Source organism: Clavelina lepadiformis, chromosome 7, assembly GCF_947623445.1.
Source record: "Clavelina lepadiformis chromosome 7, kaClaLepa1.1, whole genome shotgun sequence".
Taxonomy (NCBI): Eukaryota; Metazoa; Chordata; class Ascidiacea; order Aplousobranchia; family Clavelinidae; genus Clavelina; species Clavelina lepadiformis.
The window spans coordinates 11,956,363-11,980,176 of record NC_135246.1 but is presented as its reverse complement, the minus strand read 5'-3'; the positions used below and the strand labels follow the sequence as shown (position 1 = coordinate 11,980,176).

Genomic DNA, 23,814 nt, shown 5'->3' with positions numbered 1-23,814 from the left:
AGTAAATGCATTTCTGCTAAAACTATAGTAACCGGTGCAAATACTAAATGAACCATATATAGTTTGAAATCCAAATTAACAACTAAAATTCACCAGATCTTGTCTTGCATCTGCGTGGGTATAGTAAGGGTATGTCACGCCGTCCATGCAACATTCAGTATCACTGATCCAGGGCAAGTGCTGTCTTGTTCACGAGCATAATACGATGGCAGTACACTGCAGACGTCACAAGTGTACAATAGGACTTTATGGAAAACACTGATCGATAACATGGTATTTCATAGAAAGTCGTGACAAGCTAAGCTGGTTTCACTAAGACAATCTCAAGTATACTACAGGAAGTATCCAGAGTTAGCCTACGCACCCCTCTCTGGTATTATCGCTATACATACAACCTTTCCGTCAATGTCGGAAACAGAAATTAAAATTTATTGTGATTTTGCACTTTATTTTATGCGTAAAAGCGAACTGAAAGCATCAACTGAACAACATATAATGCAGCAAGAATTCAAACAAAAAGATATCAACGAAAAAGCAGAAATGACACACACGTTGCGTGCAGTGCCTCATAGAACGTAAACATAACGTCAACGAATAGTTTGAGGGCGTCAATCATTATGCTGTGTCAAACTTATACGACTTTTGTAATTAATGGTAATTATGACCTGCCGGAGTGTGGTCTATTGAGCAGTCAGCGCTGTAGATCAGTTCAAAGCTCAGTTCAGTTCAAACGTTGAATAACACGTGATATAAAGTGGTAATCACTAATCGGATAGGAAACAGATACATACTAAAACCAGGTTTAATGACAAACGAATACAATGACGGATGGTTTGATATTTGACACAAACAGAATAATAAGCAGCGTATGGCGTAAATCTTCATATTCTGACGTCATACGTCAACGGAAAAGCTACCAGACTGTAATTAAGCTCATAATTTATGCTTCTGTCGATACATGAGCAATGTGGGAATTGAAAATCGATAGCACAGCTAAAAACTTGTGTTTCAAAGTAGGTCATAAATTAATTGACGGGTTAAGAAACTGCATTAGAAATATATTTTATATCATATGCTAATTAGAAACAACGTGGTAAAATACTTCAGCACCATGGAATTGAATGTAAGATAACCTAATTTGAAGCCAAACTATATGAGTTTAAAATTAGAACAAATGGATTATTTAATTGGCAATCACTACAATACAAAATCAGGAACAATTTGACAAACATTATGACGCCCGCATCAGCACAATGCATAGTAACACTGGAAAATAGAGCAACAATATTGCATAGAAACATGAATAGTTGAAACAAAATGGTACTTTCGTCGCGAATTACTCGATTTAACATTTATCCTTCGTCCAATATACCGCGCTATTGAGCCAAATTGTGTCACAAAGCAACACTGCCAATCAGCCACGCTTGACAAAGGCACATTACAACGATGGATTAAAGTGGCTGAATTTGAAATTTTGCGACGAAACTGTATAAAAATGATTTTGGTGAATGTGATGAAATCGAATTAACGAATAATAATAAATTGATGAGCCTATAAAAGCACAACTAAAAATTTAAAAACCAGACCAGTTCATTAAATACCAGACTGTAGCTAATACAGTATAACCAATTTAGTTAATGATACTAATCAACTACTAAATATGAAACTGTAGCTGTAAAACTGTTGCAGTTAGTCTTACTAATGTAATTAAGCAACAAAAATGGCGCAAATATGATTCGCTACATCAGCTACACATTGTGATATTTAGCGTGATCTACTTAAACTGTACTCACTTATATAGAGCGGCGTGCAGCTCGACGACGATCAAATTAGGGAGGTTCACAGTGATCCCCACATTATACTCTATACAATTTATAACGAAAACGAATAATTTAAACATCAGTAATCAATCGGTCTATACAAGAAAGAAAAATATTCCTCCTCGGTTGGCTTTGCCTTCCTTGGGGCGGAACCTGAAAAACAAAGATTCAAAGACCTCAGTTTTCTAGAGTTCGGTTTTAGACGAAGGATCATGATAACTCAGGTCAAAACACTGCTTATCATATTCGTAGTGATTTATTTGATTTCTTTAAAAGATCCAACGTCATCTTACGTTTGCAAAGAATAAACTTTAAAATTTCTTACCGCAGATCGAAATGATGGCAAAAACTGAAGCTTCTTTATGAGATGGGGTCAGACGGCCACGACTGGGCCACCATTGTCCATGAAGGACTCGTTGTAAGATGGGGGAGGACGCAAGGAAGTGTGAGAGGCAATCGTTGCCGAGCGAGTCCTATCGTGGTCCGAGTGCATCCGCTCTCTATGGTGGGAGTGTGGGGCAATAGGAAGAAGAGTGACCTGTTGTAGTGGGGTGGTCGAGCATGTTGGGCTGAGGGGCGGCGACTGGTACTTCTTCAGGTGACGACGGCGCCGGTACATTTTGTAACCCAGGAGGATCAGCAAAACAATGAAGAGTACTGCGCATGCGCCAAGCGCGATTCCAATAATGAGTCCATTTCCGCTTACTTTTTCACCCTCGTCATTTGGCTCAGGAACGTAATTATTATGTTCAGGCTTGTGCTCATCTGTTGAGGAACACGTAAAATAGAATATTGTTAAACTCAATCCACAATCGATACCGATAAAGTAAAATATATATTTGTTATAATAGTTTATGCCAAATAAAAGAAAATTGAAAAAACCCACTAGCTATTTGAGTATTGAAGCAAAAATACGTAATATATCAAATGAAAATTCTCAATACATTTTCAATCAAACAGTAACGTTCTTGTATAGCTACATTATAAAAATGGATAAAAAGCGTTTTAGTTTAAAATAACATCAGGGAATTCTTTTTCCCATCAACTTTTCTATGAAAACGAACACAAACACTGGAAAATTTTCCGGTCCACGCCTTTTACAAGTTAAGTCGCAAAAACAAACACAAGCGTTTGTAATTAATGAAAGCAAGGATATAATGTGTCCTATAGACAATCTTACGTCACGCGTTCTTCAAAATACTGTATCAGTTACATGACGTCATGAACGACTAAGGCATGAAAGCAAATAATATAAGACGAGCTGACATGATAGATAATTCAAACTTCTTTATGATTCGACAAACCAAGTCGAAAATGAGATTAAATATTACCAGAATCATCACCTATGACTGGGAATAAGCCTCTTTACAACGAGGCGTCGTGATTTAATTAATAGAAAATTTTCCGAGTAGTTAACGGAAAATCCGTGTCCTATATATGTACAAACAATTATAATTCTTGATAGATTAACTTCTTTACGATAATTAATTGCATCACCAAGCTGTGATTAACACAATCAAAATTACCGTTTTTCGCAAGCGCAAACGACAAATCATTTCTAGGGAACTTTCGGTAAAAATCAAGAATAGAAAAACTGTAAAACCCTCCCTTTTTAAAATGAAACGAATCAATAGTTTATTAAGTAAGCAAATAGATTTGAGATTCACCTTTATCCTCAGTTTCTTCAACATTATTTGGAGGTGAGTTTTTCTTGTCAGGAGGAGTGGAATGTGTTGTCGTTTTCTTTGGGGGAAGAATTTTTATCGGAGGTGTCTCAACATAGTCCGGATAAAGAGGAGCTAAAATATAGAATAAGTTCGATTTATTTAAACATTCAACAAGCAAGCACACTGACACAAAGTGGTTGTTAGAATAATATAATCAATTCGGTTGAGAAATTCTTGACGTGTTCATAATTACAGCTTAACAGTACATATCGTGATAGGCCGAAAGCTTTAACTTTGCCGAAACCGCTTTGCACCTGTAAAATGGTCATGAAAAGATCTATACCTTGTATTGTAGTATGCAGTTTGACTTTTGCTTAAGATTATTTTTCTTTTCGAGTAGGTTCTTGCAAACCTGCTTAATTCTGTGATTGTTCGACAAAGTCCTAGCTTTGGTAAATAAACATGTTATCATAAACTGAAAAGGTTATAGATTTTCACTGCCGTGCGAGACCGCAAGCGATTTTGATTGAGACTTTACACAATCCGCTGCAAAACCGCGAAAGTCAAAAAGTAAGGACAATTTTCTTCTATCTGTCGGATTCCGATCGACGAAATCGAGATTAATGACGCGCGTTGTCGTTGGCCTTAATTAATCATCAGACTTAACTCGTCTCAACTCGTAAGACTATGACATACCAGTACGAAAATATCAACTTACAAAATAGCGACCGACAATTTTTATTTAAATACATCACGAACGTTATATGATTTATCTTCAAGAAATACGCAATGCAAGATTTATTGTAGTGTATGTTAAAAAATCGCAAGCCATATTTACTCAAATATGCCTTAATATGGTATATGGCAGATGGTATCCTCCATTCATTCTTAGATAACCGATCAAAGATCGGTTTCCTTTGCGGGAGAATTTGCCAATAAGGTTGTGGCCAAAAATTATACGTTGATCAGAATATGGTATTTCTAACGCTGCACGCCCACGCTGCGAAAAAAATGCCTCACAAATGAACAACGTTTGAAAATCCTGACCTTGTATCAACATTGTGATCACCTTAACAGTAGTATTTAATCAGATGCCTGACACATACTTATTATTTGGTTGATAAAAGAGTCCCGAGGCGTTAAAACTAGGACTGAAATAAAATTCAAGTAAATACAGCAACTTCACATACATATAGGCCGGGTTAGGAGTTCATGCCTATATGAATATAGTTGTGTTTATCATGAATGTACCGCACCTGGAAGACGTTCGTTGTATAGAATGTAGTTAGTCATGTATTTGATCAATTAACATACAAATAAACCCATTCTTACTTTAACTAGAAATGGCGTTAGGCTACAACGAATTGTTTGTCCAAGTGGTCGCTTTATAAAGGCAGTTTCATAATCGAGGGATTTTTCAAAGATATCGGAAAAAACAGGTTTTATTTGCCGACAAAATGATCATTCTGATTCAGAAAATATATTACAACATCGGGTCTGATGTTCCCCATTGAATGGCGGGACACCCCTTAGCACGTTCGGTAAATTGCGCAGTGACATAAGAACAAATAATTAAATCGACAAACGACGTGAATATTTGAAAACAATGACCCCCGTTCCCTGCATTGTGGTCTAAGATGGATGAAAGTTGTTGAGAATGGACCTTCCGTTCGATTGACTTCGGCCAACAAGTGCTAGTCTTTGGGGACGGGTTTGCGGCTGCCATTAGTGACGTTGGTTAAATAGAGAACTATCTGAAATGACAGACAGCGATGCTAATGAGGCGCGAACTGGCTCCAAAAATCGAGTTTATACGTGAGTTTCGCAAGATAGTTCCAAAAATCTATAGCATCGTGTGAAAATAAAGGAAACCATAAATTTTTATGACTCTGACCGGCGGTTGCCCCATGCCAAAATAGCCTTAAAAATGAAAAAGCAAACAATTTAGATTTTTACCACACTCTAAATTAAAAAGTGTTTTTCAGAATATTTGCTTAAACGCCTGTAAATATGTGAAATGCGTGTTGCGTCTGCATCACAACAATAACTATAATGGGGTAACAAAATAACCAAATACAACCGCTGGAACAGAATATCCCCAAACGTTGTCCCTAAATGCTATTAAATATACCGTACAACGACAACTCAGGTTAAAAGGCCCCAACAGTGACGTTTGTGACTCAAAGACGTCGAAGCTTTAGTTACGACTCATTAAGTAAAGAAAATAAAAACTAGAACCCAATGTTTAGCCTATTAGTACCAACAAACATCTAAAAACAAGGGTCTACGAATGAAGTATTTTCGAACGAAACATTTTCTCCTGAAAATGTGCCTAGCCTGGATGGATTCTTATTCCAATTGTAATTTTTGAAATGCCTCGACTCACTTGATTGATAATTAATTTGTTGAAAAGTGAGCAATTAATTTGCGGGGAAGTCAATTTACAATCTACATTCTACAGCAAGGTCGCAACAACATCAAGGTTGGGCAATTTGCACTCTAGACTTAATCAAGCAAAACATTTCGGCAACAAACACATTTCCTACTAAAAGAGGCCTACATACTCAGGGAACACGCCCTGGCTGGTGAAATTTTCCCTCTCAAGCGACATGCCAATTCAAATTATGAAACCGCTCGCCTTTGAAAAAGAAATTCAAAGCTTTTTGTAGCGACATGTCTTGGTAAACAAAGCCAAATAGGCAACGACTACATGAAAGGGTTCATGTACACCACACGCCAGCTATTACATTATTTAAAAAGGTTGCTTCAGTTGTCGTCAGGCTTATTTAGATTTGTCGCGATAAGGGACAAGTTGCCAGTATTAAAATGACATGACCGCCGCTACGTGATCCTATTATGTCGTATTTGAAGTGACAGCTAAAAACATTGGACTTTATCTCGAGTAAGTGTTTTGTGTAACAACCTTTGACGTAAACTTTTTAGTCTGAAATGACTTTGGTAAACTAATGACGGCATGGAAATAAATAAGCGGTAACAAATACAACGCAGACCACCGGCTGGGACGGACCAAACGTGCAAAAAATCGGCACGTTTGCCAGAGTTTGAAATGTAGATATTACCAAGAGATAATATAAAGTATTGCGTGTTTGTGGCATCCCGTAGGTGGGCAAAATGTATTGAAATCACAAGCAACACTTCCCACATCAAAAACGATTCACTAGACGGGGTCGTCACGCAAAGTGTTTGCCAAACGCCATAATCCGTCACATATCTTCGCAAATCACACCTCGAAGCTTATTTGAACACCAGGGAATGGACTGAATTTCCTGAGAAATTTCAAAAGACTCTAAATATGAGATGCTATCTGCTGTTTATTGAATCACAGTGGGATCGGTCTAGCGTGAATTGCTATAGATTTCATTTCAGCATCGCCGAGATGATGTGGCAAAGCGAACTCAAACCAAACTATAACAGGAGTTGTCTGTTGAGAACGTCATTACCTTATTTTATGCATCGCACTTTGTTCAGTCCATTAACCTTGCTGTGTTCTAACAGCATGATAAATTACCAATGTAAATAATCATAGAGTCTCCTACAATTTGTCAACAACTTCAACAACGTAATGGCCGCAGGTATCGAAATACTATTATAACCTCTGCAATATGAGATGGCAACGGCCTAAAGATCGCAGGTGCAAGCTATCACGGTTCAGTCGCCGAATTCAGTCCATCAACGATCGACCGACTTCGAAGAATTTAGCAGTTTTCTCGATATTTGAAATGTTCTGAGCAGTCAGCTCTAAATTTTTCTACGACTTTAAAATATTGCCCGTGAAATAGAAGTATATTTTAGATCAACCAAGTGCCTATATTTGTAATCACCCCGCAGAGGTATATAAAGGCTAGTAGATTAAGGGTCCATTATGGGGTCACAGTAAGAAATTGGGTTTTACCTGGACACATCCATTTCTTATTTACTCGGTAGCTTTCATGGGATGGCTCAGGTGAAATTTAAGCGAAGTGGATTAACCTTTCAATACAGGCGCAAACTATCAACAAACAACGTTACTTTACTTTTTAGCAATAAAGCGGTGGGAATACTAAACCTTTTAAGATGTCCAGCTAAAAACTATTTTACAATTCTGATTTGCTTTCTCATTCAACGGCCATTTCTGACCCTTTGTTATGTTTATGGCTCAGATAGAGTCAATTATAAAACTGCTCTTGATTAAAACGAGCGTATATTTTTATCTGTTTTAATAAAAACCATTCGGTTTGTTAAAGTTAACGGTTAGTTAAGCAGGCACGCTACACAATTCCAATTAAATTACGTGCCCGTTTATTGTCCATTGTTTGCAACATTACATGGGTCCACTACAAGAGTCAAATAACTTACACCCACTTCTTTGACCTGCTGGGAAATTGTTTCACTCCCTGACGCCTCGAAAATATCCACTTAGTGTGGCTTCATTAGAAGACAGGCTCGTATAAGTTGCCGCAACGCGTCGGTTAATTTCCAAGGCATAACAAGAATCCAATGCAGGCTGAATTTGAGAAGCAAAGCCTGGCAGCCGAGAAGTTTAGTTCAGCGTCAGCTAAACAAATTTGTCGTTGTGACAGGTACCGGTTTTCCCACGTTCGCAATTCGGCCGAGAAGCATTTAACTCAACTCTTTTTTGCGGAGCATGCAGCAATTTTTCTTCCTACCTAGGTCGACATGGATGGCCGACAAACTAAATATAACAAAATGGATTCGTTAATGGAACAATATCGCTTTGCATGGACCCAGCCCGTTCACTACAATATTTAACACAATCTTTTTGTAGCGGGAAACGGCTAACGACGGTGTAAAGTTCACTTAAATCGCCATTTCTGAGTGCTAACAGCTCGAAAATATTCGTAAATTGATTAAGCTTTTGCAATTGGGACTCCCAGAAAAAGCAGCTCCGAACATGACCTTCTCATTTTTCACAGCAAAACTTGCCAAAACGGTTTATCGATAGAGCAAATCGGGGTGTAACCAGGGGGTGGTTGTCGACGGAATTTTGCTGCCATAATACAGGGATTGGGTAGATAACGTTACTGAGACGACAATATCGGGAATAAAAACGAGCGTCTACCCAAGAAGCCGTGCTCATTGAGTAATGCAATTAAGCCTATTACGATGACGCTAGACTAACGTCATCAAACAGAGGTCAAGCGACGGGAAAGAGATGTAAGATTTCAACAGGACTTACTCTCAGACTCGTGCATCTTCATCTCGAGCTTCATGTTGAATTGGGTGCAAACTCCTCCTTGTTTCAGGTCGATACCTGGCTCGCTTCCATCGGAGGTTGCTGGAAAATAAAAAGAGGTCGAATCAACATCAATCGCTTTAAGACCTGAGACAGAATAGTGAGAAATTAAGTGTCTACAAAGACTAAATCCATTGCACTCTTGTATAGATTACAATCGTTCATTTCTCCAAGCCAAGGTAAAATGAGATGATCTACAAGATTCTAGATAATTTTCAAGCTTTTGACAAGTGAGGGGCCAAAAACGTCACGTACTAATCTGATATTGTCCTTCCGTATATACCTTGGGCAAATACTAGATATGTTTTCTATAAATAGGCACAGGTTTTACAGGGTTAAATTTTTAGACAGTTTGTTTATTGTAGAAAACATGATGTCTAGGATACCTTATTACAATATTTACATTTTGACAACATTTTTGGCAGTTTACGCCAAAAATACAGTAGTAGGTGGCATATTAGCAGCTAACATTAAAACGAACAATGGTTAGTTGTCCCACTCCAAAATGACGAGAAAACAACTAAGGAAACAAAAAAGGCAAATATATAAAACCCAATATCTCCTTCTAAGAAGTATATTGCAATGGAGTTGCAGTCTTATAAAATGCGTACATAGGGGACCAATGGGACGATGAAGGGGGTTAAAGTTAAAAGATATGGTGCCGTTAGGCAAGACGTCTAAGCCTATATGGTAAAGGGTCTTGCACAAAAACAGGTAAAGAACAGGCCGACAGGAAACAAGCCCCTTATCGTCAACGCTGACTTATTTCTAGCGAGCAAAGCCTCACTTTTTGTGGAGTAGGTCATGAAAGGTTATACTTTAAATCGGCATAAAGTTAGGGCTTGGTTGAGCTTTGTTGTTTTAGCCTGATCGCCTTGTGCAACTTAATGTCCAGTGAACAAACAAAGTTGAAAGAGAAATTTATGTCCCCTTAAGACAATCTGTCGAAAATCTATGCTTTCAAAATCAACGCAAAAATGAAGACATGAACAACATTACCCAGGGCTCGTTTAGCGCCCACAAACGTGTGGAGTAGGCTGTTTTTACACGAAGCTCATCTTCGCTATGCTTTAGCCTGATAACCAATTTAACAATTCTCTTCCTTCGTGAAGTTGGAAACGGGGCAATACGTTTTGCTGACCACACACGGGTAATGCGTAGGTAGGGTAAATCAATTGGTAATGGGTGATTTATAAGCGTCTTGAAAAAATTGGATTATTAAATGAGTAAACGGCATTTAGCGCTTCGTAACAACCACAAAAATCAAAAACCGTAAATTTAAATAAATAACATCACAAGAAGTATTTCGATTGTGACGTCATCAGCCAAAACATCCACCTAAAACATGCCAAAAATTATGTTCTCATCCAGTATATTTCCTGAGAGCGCAGATAAGCAATTTATTGCTCTTTTACGCAGAAATCGATTGAAACTGGTCCGTAGTCGTTTTAGCGCAAAAAATGAACCCAATATCTGTAGATAAAAACTATTGCAGAAATACCAAAGTTGTGATAAAAGTATAAACTAACAGCACTTTAACTGTTACATGCTGAACCGTTGAAAATGAAACGTAGAACGAGCAAGTAAAGCCGATTCGAAAAGGTTAAAAATTTGCATGTAGAAGATATTCATCAAATTTTTCCTCCAAAATTCTTCTGATAACCTATCCCGTAAACAGCTCAAAAGTCGTTGGTGTTTGATGAATGATTTAGAGGCGTTACAACCCGGTAATGGGTACACAAAAACGTAAAGAAAGCAAGGTAAGTTGGTTGATGGCAACAGATATACGAGGAAGAATGTAGCACCATGACCGCAGCCACCAAGGCACCATCTGTAAATCGTCGGGTTGCAGGAAGATATAGCAACACTATCTGCATATTGCAATACTAGAAGCATACAAATTCCAAACATATAGAATGTGACATTTTGAAATTAAATTTTTGTGTGAGACGATTCGGTCATATCCTTTTTCAGTGAAAAATTATCGCCATACGCATTGAGAGTGTTTCCCGAAAGATGTAGATGTCACTATAAATAATAGATTTTAAGTTACCTGTTCAGTTTCTATCTTGTTGGGGGCGTTTCTACTACAGTAGAGTACGAAGCGAAGACAAATTGCGGTCATGTATTATTTATTCGTTTATTTATTTGCGTTTTTAACCGATTCATTAGTTCAGTATCTCTTGTCTGTTGGGGAAAGAATGGTTAATTCGTTTTAACCCCAGGGTCTGTATCACTTGCATTTCAGAGGCTCATACCGTGACCAAATATAAGAGGTCTGTGAATTAATAATCACTGGACCGTTGTTGGCCTAAACTCGGTAAAACAACGTTCGAAAGAACCCCTCAAATCTTAAACCGCCGATGAAATATACGTAGAATGTTTAAGCATTACGGAGCTGAGGTAAAGTATATTAACTATTAAGTTGACATGTGTATGGTGGTGTTGGTGCCAAAGTTCGAGGGATGCTATTAACCTTAATGAAAATACACAAGCTGTTACATACGCGAGAATCAATGCTTTTAAACGATTATGAGAAGTTGCATTAATTATGGACAAATTCATTGATTTGCGATAAACAGGCTTGTGAAACGATTTGTAGTTCACTTCCATATACTGTTAACTGTAGTTTATCTCGTTTGCCAAAAACGTCATGATTGACCGACTATTCGAGTAAATGTCTGGGTTAACTTTAGCTAATACAGTTTACGATGTTGTTCACCGAACACTATAGTTAAACTTTAATTAAACCCACGGGCGGTAACTTTCGTTTTAATTAATAAACCCTAGGCTAAAGTAACGTATACAAACTAGAAAATTAATCAGTTGCGGTCATTAAAGTTTACATGTGTTTACAGGTGACGTCGTTGATGAGGTATCCCATATACAGTCGGTTTTCTTTGAAATCGGGAAATAATTCAGGCGTAGGTAGATTAAACTGACAAACAAGGCTGCTTACATCATTCTAATTTGCGCACAATAATTTTCAAGGATGATTAATTACAGTTTGAGAATTACTGACTCACGAGATTATCCACTGATATCAAAACAAACGTTGGATTGGGGACCAAATTCCACCGCAAAAGTGCGGGGAAACAACCCTGCAAGAACACAAAGCAAACATGTTCTGCGTTGCTGGTGTCTTAGATTTCGTGGAGGATCAGTTTTGAAGCTTTGCGCGGGAACACAAAACGCTAGAGCTCGTCAAAAGATCGCCAGGCGCCCCTGCAAGCACTTGAAATACACAGATGTGACGCCAAAATATTTACTGCAAAATATGGAGGCGTCGCATGTGAAATCGGCCAAAAATGTACAAAAAAAACAGAGATCGATCATGCGACTAATGCACGGCCAAGGGTTTCCTACTGGGAGGGTGAGTAAAAGAAACAAACCATCAAAAAAACGCCCGATTTGTGACGACTTGAAAGGTTACGTCATGCAAGACAAGTTAAGAATGTCACTGCAACTGGTCGAAAATTTGCAATGAACTGTAAATTGACTGAAAACAGAATTCCTTTGTACGTGACATTTAATCTGTTTGTCTAGTGTACTGTGTTCGGATTTGGGACAAGAAGGTTGGGGAGGAGTTTACTTCCTTTGGGGAGCACTTTCACCACATAAACGTTACCAAACCCAAATTGATTCCAATTAATCAGAAACCTCTCAACCAGTTTCTGGGTGAATCGACATAGAAAGTAGCCATGTGAGTATCATCATCCTAATCATTCTATATTCCAATAACAATGAGTTCACTATATGACACAAAGCACAACGGGTCCAAAACTTGTTTTCCACATGAAAATGTCACAATTTACTAACCACAAAAGCTATACCAGGAAGTGTTGTTGGAAATTTCGCAAAGATGTATTACTCTTTTTTATTTATCAACGAGTCATGCGGCACCGTTAAAGAAATCAATAGTTTCAAGATGGTGAGCAAATATTGGTATCTTGGGGAAAATCCATTCCAGAACTTCTTCAAATGTTGTTACCAATCCATTACATTACATTGCCAGACCACATATCAACTTTGCCATCAAATACACGTCCAAAAAGTCAAAGTAGTATAGTAATTACATGACAGAACAGACCATCAAAGCCAAGGTGTACAAATCGATCGCAAGCGGATAGCAACATAATGTCTTCGTAGAAAGTAAAACTGTTCGCAATAAATTTAATGCAAACTAAGATTGACAGTGAAAAGCAATCGATGACGCCTCGTGTATCTTTTGGCTAGTCTTGCAGTTAATATACTTGCATATCCAAGTTGTTGCCTCCTAGGCCGAGCGTTAGAGGGAATAAGACAAAGGAATTTTCTAACGTTGGGAACATAAAAGAGAGAATCGAAAAAGATGGACGACTTTAAGTGACAATTACTACTCTGGCTGAGATGGGTCCTGAACAAAAACCAGACCAGTCTCTTATCGCCGAAAGACAACCAATCATTGTTATCATGACTTTAATCGGTGTGGCATCCAACCGGCTACTCGGCTTGTTGATGTGTTGATAAGTAATTGACACAAGTCTCGCCGATTCTTAAGTACAAGTCCAATCCAGAATGCTCTCAGTCGCACAGTTGGCTAATCATGAGTTATAGGGGCGTAAGGATCGACCCGAGAAAGACAATCACCCAACCGTCTTGTGGGTACGCTAAAATAACATAAGTCCTAAAAAGTTATCGGTGCCAGACCCCTAGGCTGCATTCGTCATGCTAATTTGCTGTACACCCATCTTAAAAGCTTCAAGGTAATGCCCATTGCAAAACTGGGCAAAAGCAAGTCACACAGCCCCGCGCAAAGGACGATTGATTAACGTCAATCGCTATCTCATCTGGTGTGAAATCTCTTTGTAATAAAACCCTATGTTTTTATAGCAGCCTAAAAATAAGCTGCTCGTCGGGCGCCGGATATTTTGGAGTAAAAATTGTTGATTTTCAAATGACGGCTGCGTCGGATAATGCACCAAGATATATGCTGCTGGTAACAGTATCCTCGCCGCTTCAACGTTTATCATCACAGAACCTAACAAAGCAGAAACCAAAAGTTTGAGACCAAAAATGAATCTGTCAATCAAACCCCGGACTCAAGCTGGAATTTGTTCCACTCCCGTTAAAACTCCAGTTCAAAAGCAATGCACTTAATGCACTAAGGCATGCTTGATGAAGAAAGCCAGCATTACGGCAGCGGGAAGTCTGCCTATTTGAAAACTAATCAAGTTAATTTTTAAATCTAATTTTGAAAATTATCTGTCAATCCTTCAAGGGCAAAAACGGAAATGTTGCATCTCTAAGAACATTTGAACATAAAGGAGAAAATTTCTATCAGACTTGAAACTATCTCATACTTGCCAATGACTTATGCTTTGTACGTCACACGGTACTACGGTGGTTAGTATCAATCAGGCGAAAATTCAGGCGATGATGCAAAGTGTCCATGCAGTGTATAGCGAAGCACGTGACCGTAGCATAGGCTATAATTCCATTTACGGACAAGACAGAAAACCGGCAAACTATGTTAATGGTGATTCACAGGCAAAACATTTATTGATTCTTCGGAAATAGTATTTACGCATTAGAGGTTTGTGGTTGTGACAAGTTCAGCGGTTGATGATACATGTGGACCGCGTTTTTTCAAAGCCAGACACATGACGAAATTCTATCATCACACCTCAGGATGTAAAACCGTTGCTATTATGCCATTAACAAGTAGTTTTTACCAAATTTGTAAGCTTTTTAATTGTTTTTAACATAATGACTCATGTGTTGATTACGATTATGTCGCGCCTTTGCATTTTTTATATGTAGAGTTTTCTCCACCACTGTTATAAAGAAACCACCGAATGAACTAAAGTAATTAACCACTTAGCCTACACCGAATCAAATTCTACACTCACAGACAACGTAGTAGGATTTGTGCGGTTCAAACTCCAAGCCCCATGGTGAAGGAGATATCTCCTGGAAGTAGAAGGTGTACTTCTTCTCCTTCTCCGGGTGGTCGCAGGTGATCAAGCGTCTGCCTCCGTGTATGTTGCAGGTCTGGTAGTTCTCCTCGCTGACCAGATAGATCTTGAAGTAGAACAGCTTCTCTCCATCATTCCGTCCAGATCTTGGACAGATGATGTCCAGTTTATCGTTGATGGAAGCGTCGATATTTCGGCGACTAATTCCGCGGAACCTGAAGAAGAAAAAAACTTTAAAACCTCACATAAAAAATCGCTGAAGTTTTGCGCATTTTGCTGTTATCGGTGCAAGTAAACTAAGGTAAAGGCATAACTAAAAACCACACTTTATCCAGCCTTTTTATTGCGTGTTCGCTGTGGTTTGGACACATGATCGATCTTGTTGAGATTCGCTATATGAGAACAGGCTTGAAACGAGCAAATAACGCCGGATTAAGTAACATTAACACGCTTGTTTTTTGACGGGAAATCGAAGAAAATTCCTTTTGAGTCTCAAAACAAAAATTAATTGAACCGATTAAAATAGATTATCACATACTGTTTGAAAACATTCGATTTGCCAACAGATGTGTCGAAACTATTCTATGTTTTTCAGCTCCCTGAAACTGCACAAATCATAGGAATAACTGAGAAGACATATATACTGGTATAGCTATACGATGTATCATGATGTCTTCTATTAAACCGATAGACTAGAGTGTGAGATGACTGTGTAGCATTAAAACTGACAACGATTTAACGTCATTCGCTCACAGTGAAAGTTACGGTTAGACAAGTACCACACAAATAGGTGTATACGATAGAATGGATACCCTCCACAGCGAATGTGTCACGTTGTGGTACAACTAGTGAAAATCAGTTTGAAAAAACATGAATTATCATAAATTAATTATCATTGGGCACTTGGCAATAAATTCGTTTAATGATATAATTAACGCATTTGGATGCGAGTTTTTCGACATCGCGGGTAGCGTTAGCAGTAGCGCGGACGCCCTAGAGTCTAGACCAAACTAACAAAAAGCTGGAAAACATCGTACTTTGGTTTGTGGCCAATGACAGAACAATTAAAATTAACTTGTTGGGTTTATTTTCAGGCTTTGTCGGCGATTTAAGTATGACATAAACCATATACGAGCCATGTGCGGGACAACACAAAACCACGCATGTTTAATTCCAGTTCTCTCATTACCCGCCTCGTCTAAATAGTAATACCCAAGTATTGGAGATCAGAAGTAAAGGTCTGAGGGTTTTCGAAAACTGGCTGCCCTATACACAATGTGATTCATTAAAAACAAACGTTAGACAAACGTAGAACTTGCCTGAAAAGTTTATCATTGTAAAATTCATCAATGGAATATAAATAGCAGCGCACTAAGATAAAGCACTAAAGTTCTGGATACTTGTACCCCAGCGACCACATTCAACCTTCAACCTTCGACCGATCCAAGCAATTGAAGCAAAACAAGCGCAATGCAACTTCCATTAATTTATAATAAACTTATCATGCGTGTTTAGGACGGATTAAAGCAGCGCCGGCTATTTCAAGTGCAAGGTTGATCGACTCCATTTTTAGACAAGTCACAAATCTTCTGGAAAAGGTTTCCCGTGCGAAAGATGTTAGAAACCAGACCCGAACGCCAAGTCACAAATGATATGATAATCCCCAGCTGAAGCTAACCAGATCCGGGGATTGTCGTTATCGACCAGGAATGCGGACTGTTGAATCTGAATTACCCTGCCAATAATTATTAATTTGATCACCCACACGGGCCGGGTATCATCGCTTTTAAAGGAAACCACTGTATTGTATTTGATGTTATTTGTATAAGTTAAAAGTGTTAGTGGAAACACTACTAAAATTGAATCCAAATATCGCATGCTGGTGAGTGATGATCGTGTCACGTATAAGCCTAGTGAGCCAGATATGCATCTTCCGTGGTAGATTCAACACCTGGACATGTTCTTTAATCATAACTTTGCAGAAAGAGCATTTAAGGCCAACTTAGACCACCCCTTTTTTGGTAATTTAAAATCGAATGCTTTGTTGACAAAAAGACAACAAAATAATCGGATTTCAAGGATGGTTGCTTGAAACCGATCGTTTAAAAAAGAGAAAGAATTTGTAGAAATCCGCTTTCCACGTTTGACTTGCACAAGAATACTTAATCCTTTATGTTAATCTCGAAGCAGAAGCAACGGTTCGTGTTTTTCGTTTGACAAATTGCAAGTCCACGTTGATTTAATGTTGTGAAATGTGATACGTCTTCTCCCGTTTGGGAAATGCTAATCAGCGTTAAGAAAAAAGCTGAAAAACGATTTTCAAACAATAGCCAGCGGTAACTTTGCAGTTCGCATAACGAACTTTCTCTTCACCCACACGGTTGAGAATTTTAATTACATTTAATGATGATCCTAGTTTGCTCTTACAAGGCGCGCATTTCATGGTAAACCAAGCTCAGACTGTTATTGCTCTTCTCAGATTTTCTATATTTAGTCGACCAGACAAAGATTAGGCAAAATTTAAAAAGCTCATTATATTAATTATAACTATGTTTTCTACAGGCCAAATCTCACAACCCGGCAATGTCTTAATTATGCACCATCAAACATAATGACAGCATGAAGTTTCCACCGTGAGTGATTGGCAAGAATTAATCGAGTAAACGGTTTAATTCAGCAACACTTTGTAAGACGACAGCTTACAGTTGAACAAATAGCTCATAGGCAACCACAAACAAGTAAAACTATCAAACTAGTGCTATCTTTGACTCGGCTGTATCGTGGAGATTCATGTCAAAAACAAACTCAACTAATTCGCCTTTAAAAATCTAAAACGTCCAAAACATCCGGATGCAAGGGATCGGGCAACGTCGGATTAAGATTAACACGTAAGAAGAAAACATGATTCTACTTCGGACAGCAGAATTTTTTAGCTGAATGTGACGCTAATTCGTGCGTTGAAGCGAGAAATGCGACAACCTACAAAGTGCATTCTAGAGAACAAGCGAACCGTTCGATTGTGAAAGGTCTGTACGATGGATAACGACGGTTTTTCAGTAGAATGTATCCTTAATTTGTATTTCATGCTTGTGTTTGAGTTTGGCGTTTTGGAATTGCGCCGTTTATACTTCTGGGGTATTGACTGCAAGAAGGTGATTTTGTGGCGTCCGCTTTTCGGTTATTTATCGATTAATCCCACTAAAGGTCGATAAATGTTTGGCATGACGATCCGGCACTTATGCAGAGAAATCAATTAGCCAACTTTCACCAGCTCTATCCGGAATATTTTGTTTGTATATTTTTAGGAAAATCTTCTTTGATTTGAAAAAATGCCCACACACGTGACCTAAATAGGCTTCCAAAGTAAGTAATGAGAGGTAATTGATAAATTAGAGGTAAATCCAAATTACAAGGAAGTCCCAGAATGTTAAGGCTTACATGTGTGGGTTAATGTAATGGTGGGTAATTAAAAACGCAAGTTTCATCAACCTATGCGCAAGACGTAACTCTTTTCGAACGAAGTCAAAAACGACCTTGGCTTTTTTCCGTCTTTGCCAAGATAAAAATAATCGCAGGGGACATCTCTTGCTCAGCTAAGTCGTCTTATAATTGCGGAGGATGAAAACGTAATTGTTACTTTGCATTTCTCTACTTCCATGCGAGCTGAAACGACGAAAAACAACATTTTCCCTGTAGATAAGGCGAGATGATGCACCAACTTGCAAAATCATTGTCGAAATGCCAATAATTTGCGCCAACTCTTTGATTGACCCGTCATCAATAAAAAGGTTGCGCAACTGTTCTGCAATCAACGGCTTTTGAATTGAAAGTAACGTTTTGTTTAAAATTTCATACATAATTGCAGACTTCGACTGATAGTTGTACGAACATTTGCCAAAAAACTCGGTTTCCAATAAAATTAAAACATTTGAATGGAATGTAACGCATTAAAAGAAACAGTGCGTTACAACTTCTGACAGCATATCATTAAAGTACAAATACACTGTACAGTATATACACTAGTTACTGGCCGGGCCAAGAAACGGTTAAGTTTGGTCCTATCCACATTAAGCAGCAGGAACGTTACCAAACACTAGCCATTGAAGTAATGTGGGTATACTTCCAAGACAAAAACTGTTAAGCAAATTGAATTCCCAACGTGTTTGTGAAAGTTATGACAAAAGACTTCACGCCCGCACCTATTGACTGAACAAATTATGCCTAATCCAGACCCAGGCCCAATGACAATAGCGGTCTCATTATGGAGTTCACGGCGAAAAATTAAATAAAACACTCTGGTGTTGACTTACAAGAAAACAATGTGCACCAAAACTGGATAGGAGAGTTCAGAAGGACAGAACTGTAACGCCTTGTCAAGTGACAATGCAAGATTGATCGCTATCTAAGTGGTTTCCACAGCGGGGTAGCCAAGGCCTAGCAGTGCGCAGTGTACACTGTTTAACCATGTCCCAAAGAAAGATTATCGTTTCTTTTTCAGCAAAGGGTAGAAGCAGACAACAAACAGCCTAATTTATGGCTTTCAAACTATAAACAGCGGGAAACATATCAGAAACTGATGAATAATAATTATACGGGCATTGATTCTGGGGTCTATGTCCATTGAGAATCCTCAGGGGTGGCGAGAAATATCCTCTAGTAAACGGTGCTGTCATCAATCACCATAAAACTGCCATCAAATTAAAACCCTTTAGCGGTCGAGGATGTCAAATGTTTAGGCTTGATACATTACCAACGCTTTTCATTATCATTGATTGAAATGAATAATGTGAAAAATTAAACCCAATGCGTGAACGCGGGTAAATGGCCAATAACGAAATAAACAATTTCATTAAATCAGGCTACAATGAAAAAAAATTCGTGAACTGAACTAAAAGCAAAATAACGCACGCGTAGAGTAGATACTTGACAATAAATTGTAGCGACAAGAATAACATACATTAACGACCAGCTAGGCAGGCACACTGACAAAACTTCACTTGTTGCGAGGCGCTAACAGTAAAAAGTGACTGAAATGGCGCGAGCGTGAAATTGATTCAATCAAGCGAATAAGAAAGTTGGAGGTACCTCCTTCAAACTGTCTTGCTTTTGATGTGACTTTTGTGTTAATGAGGAAGAAGTAGGTAGGTACACAAACCTCAAGTGCACAAGACAGCGATTTACAAAAGAAATTTTACAAGTACCCGTTCCCAGCTCGTTTCCATTCGATAAATTGGATTGGATTAATACCACAAAAGGCGGACAACTAATTGCCAAATTTTACTGTTACAGCAACACTTTCAGTTAACCTTGAAACGGCTATTAGCATGTATATTTGCTTTCTAAGTTTCAAACTTGGAATTTACGAATTCAAAACCAGGGTGATAAATACCGAGCATCTTTTCTCCTGTAGCTACATAACCCGAAGTTAATTGTGTATGGTTGAAACGGTACAGTGAGTTTTGTCTATACCCAAAACTTGAAGCGTCGGGGGTATGAGTTTTTATTTTTTCAACGCATTAAAGAGTTAGCAAACTCTTGTCGCCGCGATTAATTAGAGATCACGTTGAGCGTGACCAGCCGTCTGAAATGTCCCACAGTGTGAAATGATTTAGAATGTGACTCATTTAATTCACCGCGACTATCTAAACATTTTCAAACATGGGTGCCGAACTTGTCCATGAACAATACGGAAAACCATAACGAAACAAACTATTGAGTCGAAAAGTTTTTAAACAGCTAATTGATGAAAACAATAATTTTGCTCGCCAAAAGTGTCACAATACCGGAAGGCCAACTCAAGATACAGGTATTATGACATCACCAAGTGACCTAACATGTTTCGAATACAGATTGCCAAACTAAAAATGAAGACGTTTTTGTTCAAAGGAATGAGATATATAGCCACAAGCTATGTTATTTTACTTGACGTCAAACAGTCAACTATGTAATCAACTTATTTCGAAACGTGTTTTGAAGTAATAAAAATAACAGTTACAGGTCATTATTATAACTTCTCATAGCCAATTTACGATATAGCTTACAAGTAAAAAGGTCGAAAAACAACTACTCTTTCACGATGAAGAGTTTTGGCCAATATAAGTTTAACAAAAAATTATCAACTTGAAAAACTCCTTAAAATTTAAAAAAAGTTATACAGAATTGTGGCGTTTTTTATTTCGGTTAAACAGGATCAAACAGTTGGCGCTGTTATCGGTATCAATGCGAAACACTCGGCCAATCAGTCATTCTTAATCGAATAAACGGGTTGACGACAAGAGACATATGGTCAACCAGCGACCTGTTGGCTTAATTAAATGCGATTAAGTCGGTGGCAGAACGAATCAAATTTCTGAGTATTTATGCAAGACACGATAATAAGACCTCCTTAACAAAAACAAAACATACTTATACCAGAATGAGAGCGAGAAAAAGCTCATAACCTTGAAAACCGTGCACATTTCGTAATATAACAAAGCGTTTCATGTTCTGAACTTGTGTCAAAAGAGAAGCCTATAATAAAGTGTTGGGGGCTTACACCAACGTTGTAGCGAATGTAATCAGTGTGTTCCATCCTTTAGCGCAAGCTAAAGTTTCTGTATCTTATAGACGCATAAAGGTTACTACAGGATTTTAAAAGTAAAGACAGGGAAAGCCTCACCCCAGTGATCTTTCATTTGTAACGCTGCTATCTTGACAAATGTGGGCCAGGTCTTACCGTTGAGCGATCTACTTCTACAGGTGGAGATGGTTATGTGTGCATGCATAACACCACCTTTCAAAAAACGACTACGGCCTACAAGCGAAGAAAATCTTCGCAAAAACTCTGTCGAAATACAATATCGCGTGTTATACATTCAAACATCAAAACACAAAAGTAGACATTGTAGGCGAGGAAAACAACGTCGTGTTTATAACGACTTGTTGAACCTACCAACATTCCTTTGTTTTAAGCCTACATCTGACAAATAGGGTGAATGACTAAAAACGGGAAGATTTAGGCCTTATCAATGACAGGTTAAATTTCGAAAAGACAAGTCGGATTCAGCACATATGGAAGTGAGCACACTGGCAGAATGGGGTAGTAGGGTTCAGGGTCCAGTCATACGCCATGTTGTACATTATTAACGAGGTGTCGTATTGCGCCATACGTTTGATACTTCGCTACGTAGTAGTAATTACATCATCAACATTTTAGAAACACATTCCGCTAACAAAAGAAACAATTAAACTTCTCCGAAAGGCAATGAGTGCGTTAGAACAGGTTGAAAATGCATTTTATTGTAACAACGCGACAACTATATGATTGCTAAACACACAGGCAAACTACTTGATAAGACCAACAAAGCATGCCTGATGCAGACAAAAACCCTAAAACCCACGCCAAAACTTCATACTGGTTTCATAAGTCCGTAACGAATTGATTTTAGAGTTTGCGATTTTCCCTAACGCTAATACATTAAACCGCTATAATAATGACAATGGCTCAAATGACTTAATAAATACACAAAAAAGCAGGTGCAGAACTTCGCGTCGGACTAAGTTTCAGTACAATAATTGAACATTCATAACGATAAAACCGTTTGATTTACTCACATTGGGTTTGAGGAATTCCAGTATATTGGATCCAGGGTTTTTCCTTCGACAACGGTGCAGTAAGGCATGTTGATAACCAGGCTAAGTACGATTGCGACTATTGTAATCTTTTCCATTTTCATTCTCAACATCATACGATTATTGTCCGTTTAGTAACAATGCAAATGGAACCCCGTTGAGTGTAATCTTTATTCGTGACGTTAAGCTTGTAGAATGGCCACAGTGCGGTGAGGGTAAGCAGACAGAGAATTTATGCAGATAGCTGGTTAGGCCTACTTTCGTACACGCTTTTTACCAATCATACAATGGAACTTAAGCTACTTTTAAAACATATGCTGGCTGCTGACACAAAACCTGTTGGAAAAAAACAAACTTAGAGAAATTGAAAATATTACTTCTTACCTTCATATTTGTCGGCTGTATTCACGTTTACCTGTTTATGCAGTACTGGCAAAACAGCATATTTTTGCCTGCTTCTTTAATGTAATTCCTCAAGCTTCCTGTACTCAAAGCAAGCAGAAAAGAGGCGTAGTTAAGCTGGGAAACGTACTCTAAGATCACAATCTTTAACTCGATGCATTGTAACTCTCACGCACGGTGCTTAATAAAACTTATCGCAGCAAAGCTAGCAACCAACCGAACGGCTGTCGTCTACTCGATTATCTGCATTTCTAGGACGATTGGGTCGATTTGCCAGGAAAAAAGCGTTTGTCTTCGAACTTATTCTTTTTTCCCTACGGTGGTTGTGACGAAGACTTCATGGCGTATCTGTCTTGTCGCCTTAGCTGGCGCAATCTGTTGATCGTATCGCGCCCCGAACATTCCGTTGTCTCGGTTCATTCTTTTTTTCCTAAAGGTTGATAACGCTTTGTATTTCGTTAAAAGTGACAACTACACTGTATTAAATATGTCGCCGAGAAATATTCAGTTGAGTTAAAATGCTTAACAGAAATGTAAACAATCTTTGACTTTTGTATGACTTATACCCAATAACCTGTTTTCTGCACTTAGCCTTTACAGTTTAATACATTTTCCATGTATTATGCCAAGTCACTCCACCATGTTGTACATGCAGATAAAATACGTTCACTGAGAGTAAGACAACTGACTCATTTAATCAACATTGTTAAATGATACAGGCTTCCGCGTTTATGCTCAAGCCGCAGAGGGACAAAACTGTGCGCAAACATTGTAAATGTCTCAAAACGTTCTTGATTGAATCGTTTTCAGAATTATCGCAAGGAACCCTGTTCACTTTTTGTGCGTTGATTATTTACCGGACAGAGTCGAGACGTGGGCTATGTATACATTTTAACATCAAGTAATAACAAATCCTGACAGCGTACTTCATTGGCCAGCAAGCAAACCACCTTCAGCAACACACACAGCAAACAAACAGTCTATATATAATAGCATACCTTTAGGATAATTATGAATTTCATAGATGTTCATTAATTAAAGACAAAAACATTTCCTAAGAAAAGTACAGTCGCAAGTGTATCAAATGCACGCTGCACAAAGGT

The 23,814-nt window shown here is 38.3% G+C and overlaps 1 protein-coding gene across 2 annotated transcripts; it reads right to left on the bottom strand.

Moving 5' to 3' along the window:
• Positions 1-414: 414 nt before the first annotated feature.
• LOC143464990 (uncharacterized) lies at positions 415-22,645 on the bottom strand. Of its 2 annotated transcripts, XR_013118572.1 has the most exons (7): positions 22,292-22,645; positions 14,633-14,913; positions 8,685-8,783; positions 3,488-3,619; positions 2,146-2,585; positions 1,794-1,973; positions 415-1,485 (listed from the first exon to the last, which is right to left on the bottom strand). XR_013118572.1 is itself a non-coding variant. In XM_076963084.1 (6 exons), exons 1-5 carry the CDS (start codon positions 22,423-22,425, stop codon positions 2,194-2,196), a joined length of 1,038 nt encoding a protein of 345 aa, XP_076819199.1. In that variant the 5' UTR covers positions 22,426-22,645; the 3' UTR covers positions 415-1,973; positions 2,146-2,193. The 2 variants fall into 2 exon arrangements, 1 of the variants encoding a protein (XP_076819199.1); XM_076963084.1 differs by having other exon boundaries at positions 415-1,973.
• Positions 22,646-23,814: the final 1,169 nt, after the last annotated feature.